Genomic DNA, 7,326 nt, shown 5'->3' with positions numbered 1-7,326 from the left:
GGGGCCTATGTGCCTGTCACATACATGCCTGTAATAACAATATATGTGATTCCCCCTGTAAAAGCAATGTTAGCACCTGTTACCCATGCAGGGTGTCAGTGATTATATGCACCAGGCACCCCTTAGTGTTGTGGTTCATGTCCTGTGGAAGTCATTTCGTCAATAGTTATTATGATCTCGACTTCTCTGCATGCTAAGGTTGTTAAGAAGTTTGGTAAGAGGAAGAAGAGAATTCACTTGTCGTCCTTCTCATACAGCTTTTGTTCCCCTCCTCTTCCCCCTCCCTTTACATTTTTGGCACTTCTATGAAGAAGAAAAGAAGTCCTCGGAAGGCCGATTGCAAGAAGTCCCTTGATGCTTTGAGCGGTCTCACCTCTTTGTCAATGGTGAGAGAGTTTTCACTCAGTAGCCAGGTTATAATAATCATATTTTCTTTTTGTCTTTTTATATTTACAATTTTTGTAGTGATTATGCTTATAGATGCATAAAGTGTCAGAGAGAATAAAAAAATGCAAAAAAAATATGCAGAAATTACACAGACTAGTATATATTATGCTAGCTATTCCTCATTTCCAAAGTTTCAGGAGGTTGGAGACCGGGGCTTAATGTCTCAAAAACCTCAGGAAGTTTAGAGTTCTAACTAAGTTTTAATGGAAACTCCCTCATCATTGCTAGGGCCAGTAAGGAAGAGAGATTTGATGTTTCGATAAACCATATGGATGCTTGCTTTCACATTTCTATTCATATATATTCAAGGAAATTCATTTGGTTTGTAAGCCGTTCAAAAGGTACCAGCTGGAGTGCATGTACTTTTGGGCTCAGAACAGCTCCACAAGTCTTCACTAGGAGGATGGCTCCAGTCTCCAAGTGGGTAAAGGCACGGTTATACCTAGAACCTAGATAATGACCAGTTTTGAAAGCTTCATTAGAAAGGATTCGCATTCAATAGAGATGGATACTTCGGTTACTGGAAAGGTAGGGAATCTTGGTCAATTTGGAGAAGTCTCTTCTGATCCCAATTCAGAGAATTCTTTATTTGGGAATAATAATAGCATTAGTTCCTTTTTGGGTTTTTCCATCAGAAAGGAGGATTCAGTCTTTTCTTTTATCGTTAGAAAATTCAGGAAGATGAAGTTAGTTTCAGTTAAGATATGGATGAGACTGCTAAGGATCATGACTTCCTTAGAGAAGTTCATTCCAATGGGAATCCTAAAGATCAGGGTGTTCCACTATCATCTCAATCAATATTTGAATGTGATAGGTAATCTAGATGCAATCTCTTTTGCAATAATGAAAATCAATTTCAAGTGATGAAATGGTGGAGCGATTCCTTTCAATTTTCATAGGGAGTTATCTTGATGGTGAGGATTCAAGACCTTTCTCTGTTTACAGATTTTTCACAAGAAGGGTGAGGCTCAATGCTAGATTTTATCCCTCTTCCAGGGAAATGGGCAATGCAGGAATCAACTTCATTCATAACAAGTTCCTGGAGCTTCTAGTTGTGTTCAAAGCTCTTCCGGCATAGTACTCTCAAGTTTTAGAAAAGTGTGTAGTGATATTTTCAACTAAGACAACTTTAGATTATAGCTGGAAAGAAACACACCAGGCTAGAATCCCTGTGCCAATTAGCAGAACTACTCTTGAGAGTTCTTCCTTTTGAGAGTTCTTCGTCCTCTATTTATACCAGGAAAATCAAATATTCTAGGACATGAGTTAAGCAGAAAAAACAGAGTCTTCCAAATGAATGGTCTGTGTTTCAGGGAATATGTCCAGAGATTTGTAACTAGTGAGAGCATCCAAATGTAGACAAGCTTTCAACATCTTGAAACAAAAAGATAGAGGTGTTTCGATCACCAATTCTGGATCATTTAGTATGGTATGGAAAGTTGATGCCTTGCTACAGGACTGGTTGAAGCTAGATTTGTATGTCTTTTCCCCTGTTTGCCATGATTTGACAGTTGATCGACAAGTCTGTGACTCCATATTGGCCTCAAGGATTGTGGTTTACTGATGTATAGACTGTTGACAGTGTCCGAACAAAATGCCTTGCAATACCTATCCCAGAAAACCTCTTTTGAGAGTGATACATCTAATTGCATGGATACTGTCCATTCTATTCTCAGAAACAAAGGGTTTCGAGGCCTTCTAGGTTGTCTATTTTAGGTTTCAAAAGACATTCCACTATTTTTGCTATTGTTAAATTCTTGGATTTCTTTTTTTTTGTATCAGCTATTAGGGTTTATAGATCTTTGCTGGATACTGTACTTAAATATCTTTGATTAGAATTGTATATTTCAATATTTTGGGTGTATTTAGGTCCTATATTATTGCAAAACTTCTGTGAATCAGATGATTTTTTAATATAGGCATAGTTTCACAATTTTTAGGTGTTGATTTTGAACCTTTGGAAAATTATGTTAAAAATTCATCATTAACAGAGAATGTGTGTATTTTGTCCTGTTAGGTCTATTAAGTATCATTTGAGCAAAATTGCAGATGTTAGAGGTAATGACCCAGTTTCGTTTTGTGGGATTAGGATGTTACATTGCCCTTTGTCCAAAATGGTTATCCTTACTAGTTAAAAGACTGGTCACAAAGGCTCACAGGGAGTTGCATCCAAGTCATTTAAAAAACTCGAAAGTGAAAGTACATGATGTGAGAAGTGCAGCTACTCACTGAATTTTTGCAGGAATCTTTCTTGTGAAAGAGTTTTAGCAGCAGCTCAGGGGTGTACCTTTCAGTATGCATAAAACAATACTTTAAAATATTCCTAGTTCTCCCATGAATATTGCTGGTCTGAAAGTGGTATATTAGCTGTGAGTGGTGTGGATTGGTAAAAGTTGTTTCTCTTTTGATATTATTAATTGGGAAAGTTAATTAGTTTTAGGTTTGAATTGTTGATATTTGGAATACATGGTGTTGTGTAAAGTAATTTGGTAAGTAATAGATTATGAAAGGGATATGTAAACATAGTCTGGATATTTAGTTATAACATTAGTTTTAATAGTTTGATACTGAGACACCTGACTAAGAGGTGAGTCTTGTGTAATTGAAGAGTATTTTGTAGATATTTTTATTTCCTATCTTTTTCCTTCTTGATCCATCTCCATCAGTATGTGGGAGTAAGCAATATAACTAAACAGAATTCTAATAATAAAATTATTATTTCTATACTCCTGATTTTCATATGGAAGCCCTCCCTTCTCCCTAGTGACTAATGAAGTCAAGAGGGCAGAGTTTTATATTTTACTTTGAAATTGTAGGGAAGTTGGCATGACCTTGACACAGTGGTTTGTTGCCATTAGTCACCAGATGGTACATTGGGGACGTTTGTGACCAACCTTTTGAAGAAAGAAAACAACATTTTTTTTTTTAGATTTTTAGGGTTATGTCGATATAAGTTTGTTTCAAGATCAAAGCCATATGAACTTCAGCTTAGTATGAAAATAATAAGTTTTATTTTTAGAATTCTGTTTTTATTGGTAAAATTGTTATAGTGTGGGTTTAGTGCTGAATAAGTACTTTGCAGGTGTTAGTGGTAAAATTATATGTATATTAGTTTAATTATAATTACTGTTTTAATACTATTATTGCTATTGTTATATTGGATAATATCATATTATTACAGCAGCAATGCAGTATACAGTGCAAAAGGAGAAGTAAAAAGGAAAGAGAAGGGGCAGGGCAATAACCAAAATGGCAATTCTAGATTCTGTGAAAATTGAGGGTCGACTTATTGTACATAACGGAAGAATTAAATTTTTTTTATCTTTATTGTTAAGAAGGACCCATGTCATGGAGATGCTAACCATTTAAATTTCAAGTAGTATTGAAAAAAAAATAGCTATTGAAATTATGTTAATTCACACAGCATTGATTTCACTTTTAATTCTCTTTTGTCTTTATATTTAGGTTGTCACTTTTATGACAGGTCTTTTATTCATATGTTCATCGCTGTCCATATAATAGTTTGCAATTCAAAGTTTTTTTCAGTAAATTCCTCAAATTTTATAGGTGATGTCTCTGGCCTTGGCTTAGGAGCAGCTGCTACCATTAGTCCATATCGAATGAATCCTGGTTATCGCCGTCCTCCTGGTCAAGCAGACTCGAGCGATCATGGGTATTCTACAATGACCCCTCATGATGATTCAGAAAATCTGAACTACACAGATTTGGGAGGTATTGTTAGTCTTCCCTCTCTTCCAATATCAAGTATGTTGGATGACCCCCCATCATCATCAGGTTGGTCCCCTCCATCTTCTCCTTTACCTCAGAAGACAGGAATTCATCTAGCCGAAGATGAAAATGCTCATGATCCTTCTCATACATTGCTATCATCACGTAAGCAAAATGGACCAAATATTGTCATTGTACCAGTAATTGTACATATGGTTGACACAGTTTGAAGGTCAGGGCAAAGTTTTAGAACTCAGTTTTTTCTAAAGATATTTTGAAGACAATAACATCATCTTTAAAAAAGACAATAGAATTAATGTCTAATGTTAGTTTGTCAGAAATATTTAAGGCTGGTTTAAACAACTTAGTTTTAGAGCATGTTGAAATGCCTATTGCATGAATGGAAATTCATTAGGGAGTGAATTTTCTATAGCACAAACAACCCTCCAGTTTACAAAAGCATTTCCTAAAATCAGCCTCCAATTGTCATATAGTACAGTAGTTCCAAATGATTGTGTACAAGGTGCACAAGGGATATTACCTCTCTTAATATTAGGTTTTTAAAGGCTAATTTTAAGAATTAAGCTTGAATGAATGTGATTTATAAGTATTTTACCTTTTATACAAAGGACGTAGTTCAGTCTAGTCTTTAGCTGCAGCTAATGTTTTTTTTATAATTTAGCTATAAATTTTTGTTTTGTGTATCTGGGAAACTTATTTACCAAAGATGTAGCATTTTGCATAAATAGTACAGTTGTATTTTGTTTTGATTTAACTTGAACTATTATGAGCAGTGCTCATATACTAAATGATTACTCTGGAAATAATGAGAGATTGACCATTGATGTTACAGTTCCATTAGATTGACCTATCTCATATCAACCATACAAGATAGTAGATGTATTTAGTACAGTGTTTTCCTTTTACTTTATTTATATTTTGCATATGTCTGAAAAGCAGTTTCATAATCTTTATCCTAACAATTACTGTACCTTGTGATCATCACCGTTGAGCATGATCTTTCATTCTGTTTATTCATATAGTGTAACCATTTTTTTTTTTTAATTATGCAGTATGTGGTTACATTTTTTCTTTTTTTATGTGTCCCTTTTTATATTACACAACTTGCCTGAGTAATAGTACTTATACTTTAATCTCTTATGCTAAGGAGATGTTTCTTATTTCTATGAACCTCCCCTGATGTTCATATTGCTTCTTCTCCAGAAGCTTGGCTTATTGACATTTACCTCCAAAATTTATAAGAATTTCCCATTTTCTTTCCTTTCAAAAAGAGAGATGTCACTAATAAAGTATGAGACACACTAATAGTTATGGGAAGAAGGGCTTTTACTTCATTTACTATATCAACTTCGGTACAACTCTGCATATCTTTCCAGATTGTGATAAGTTTTATTGCATTTTAGGTTGTCTTCCTCTGGATTTGTTATTGATCTTTGCACAGGGATAGTACTGTGATATGTATATTCATTATGAAGAGTACGGTTGACTCTCTATTCCTCACAAGGAAAATATGTTTCAAGTTTGAGTGCTAATGAAAGTGATGTTTAGTTAAGGGGAAAATCCAAAACAGCTTTACTCTATCGGTTCCCTGATGGTGAGAAGGGCAGGGCTTTGGTGGGTACCGGCATTGCCAAATTAAGTATTCCCACCCTTGTTGAATGGTATATGAAGCCAGCAAAAGATATACAACCCAGATATAATTGGGTTATGATAATTTTTTGCCAATTATCAAGTTCCCTCCTAAGTTCCTAGCTTTTAACAACAATAAAACTAAATGTTTCTTCTGCAACGTGGTATAAAAATTTTAGTGCTGGGAGTTCGTATCTCAGGTGTTAAGTTGACCTCAGGGCATTCACATGGAATGACCCTTGCCTCGACTAAAGCTCATTGCTCTCGACTGGGATTATACCTCCTACTGGTTTGTCACTTAATTGTCCTTCATGTAGGTACCAAAAAAATGGTTTTATTCCGAAAAATTATCAATATGACGTAAATAATCCAAATAATAATCTGTTTGTTTTGACAAACCCTTATGAAGAATATAAAAAAAAAATGTATATATTTCTCATCGGTTATGGCGTAAAATCAAAAGTATCTTTTGTTTTTATAATAAATACTTTTAATGGAAAGAAACAATTGACTCTATCCATAGATGGTAAATCAAATAGTTGCCAATAATTCCATTTCTTGAAGCTATATATGTTTAATGACACGTTCTCTCTTCATTTACATACATACATACATACCGTACATACATACATACCGTACATACATACATACCGTACATACATACATACATACATACATACATACATTATATACATACATATATATATATATATATATATATATATATATATATATATATATATATATGTATGTATGTATGTATGTATGTATATATATATATATATATATATATATATATATATATATATATATATATCGTCGTCGTCGGCGCCCACTCGTGTCCGAGTATTGGGTTCTGTCGTTAGCCATCAGCCTCCTATCTGTGGGGTGGGTGCTTATGCCTGATGTGGCTGTTAAGTCCTAGTCTGTGGTGGAAGAGTCGCGGACAGTGTTCACAAGGGAGGGTAGGTGGTGGGCGGGGCTGTTCTAATCGCTCTCTCCTTCTTCTCCTCCTAGCCTCCTCATTTTGTCTCCTCCTCTCCTCGAAGTCCACGGTGCCATGGTGTACTGTACTCCTCCAGGTTTTCCTGTCCCTGGCTGTTTCTTCCCACGAGGAAGGATCGATGTCAGTTAGAGCCAGGGTGCGCTTTAGTTGATCTTTATAGCGCATTTTCGGGGCTCCTCGTGGTCTGGTGCCCTGGGTCAGTTCTCCGTAGAATATTTTCTTTGGGAGCCTAGATGGATCCATCCTATGCACGTGTCCTATCCAGCGGAGGCGGTGGTGGATGATGGTGGCCTCCACGCTGGTCAGCGAGGCACGTTCTAAGACTTCAATGTTGGTGGTGTGGTTCTCCCAGGGGATTTTCAAGATCTGCCTCAGTTTCATTTGTTGGAAGCGTTCTAGGATTTTAATATCGTTTCTATATAGCGTCCATGTTTCACATGCATACAGGAGTGTGGAGAGGACTACTGCCCTGAACACCATTATTTTGGTGGTCA

General features: G+C 35.7%; 1 protein-coding gene across 1 annotated transcript in view; it reads left to right on the top strand.

Annotated features, from left to right (window-relative positions):
• LOC137640023 (VWFA and cache domain-containing protein 1) overlaps positions 1–6,441 on the top strand; it is a 447,337-nt gene extending 440,896 nt beyond the window's left edge. The window contains 1 exon segment of the mRNA XM_068372387.1: positions 4,015–6,441. Coding sequence (XP_068228488.1) covers positions 4,015–4,406 — 392 coding nt within the window. The 3' untranslated portion in view covers positions 4,407–6,441.
• Positions 6,442–7,326: the final 885 nt, after the last annotated feature.

Source organism: Palaemon carinicauda, chromosome 4 (genome assembly GCF_036898095.1).
Source record: "Palaemon carinicauda isolate YSFRI2023 chromosome 4, ASM3689809v2, whole genome shotgun sequence".
Classification (NCBI taxonomy): domain Eukaryota; kingdom Metazoa; phylum Arthropoda; class Malacostraca; order Decapoda; family Palaemonidae; genus Palaemon; species Palaemon carinicauda.
Note: the sequence above shows the minus strand (reverse complement) of the source record. Positions and strands in the feature narration are given on the sequence as shown.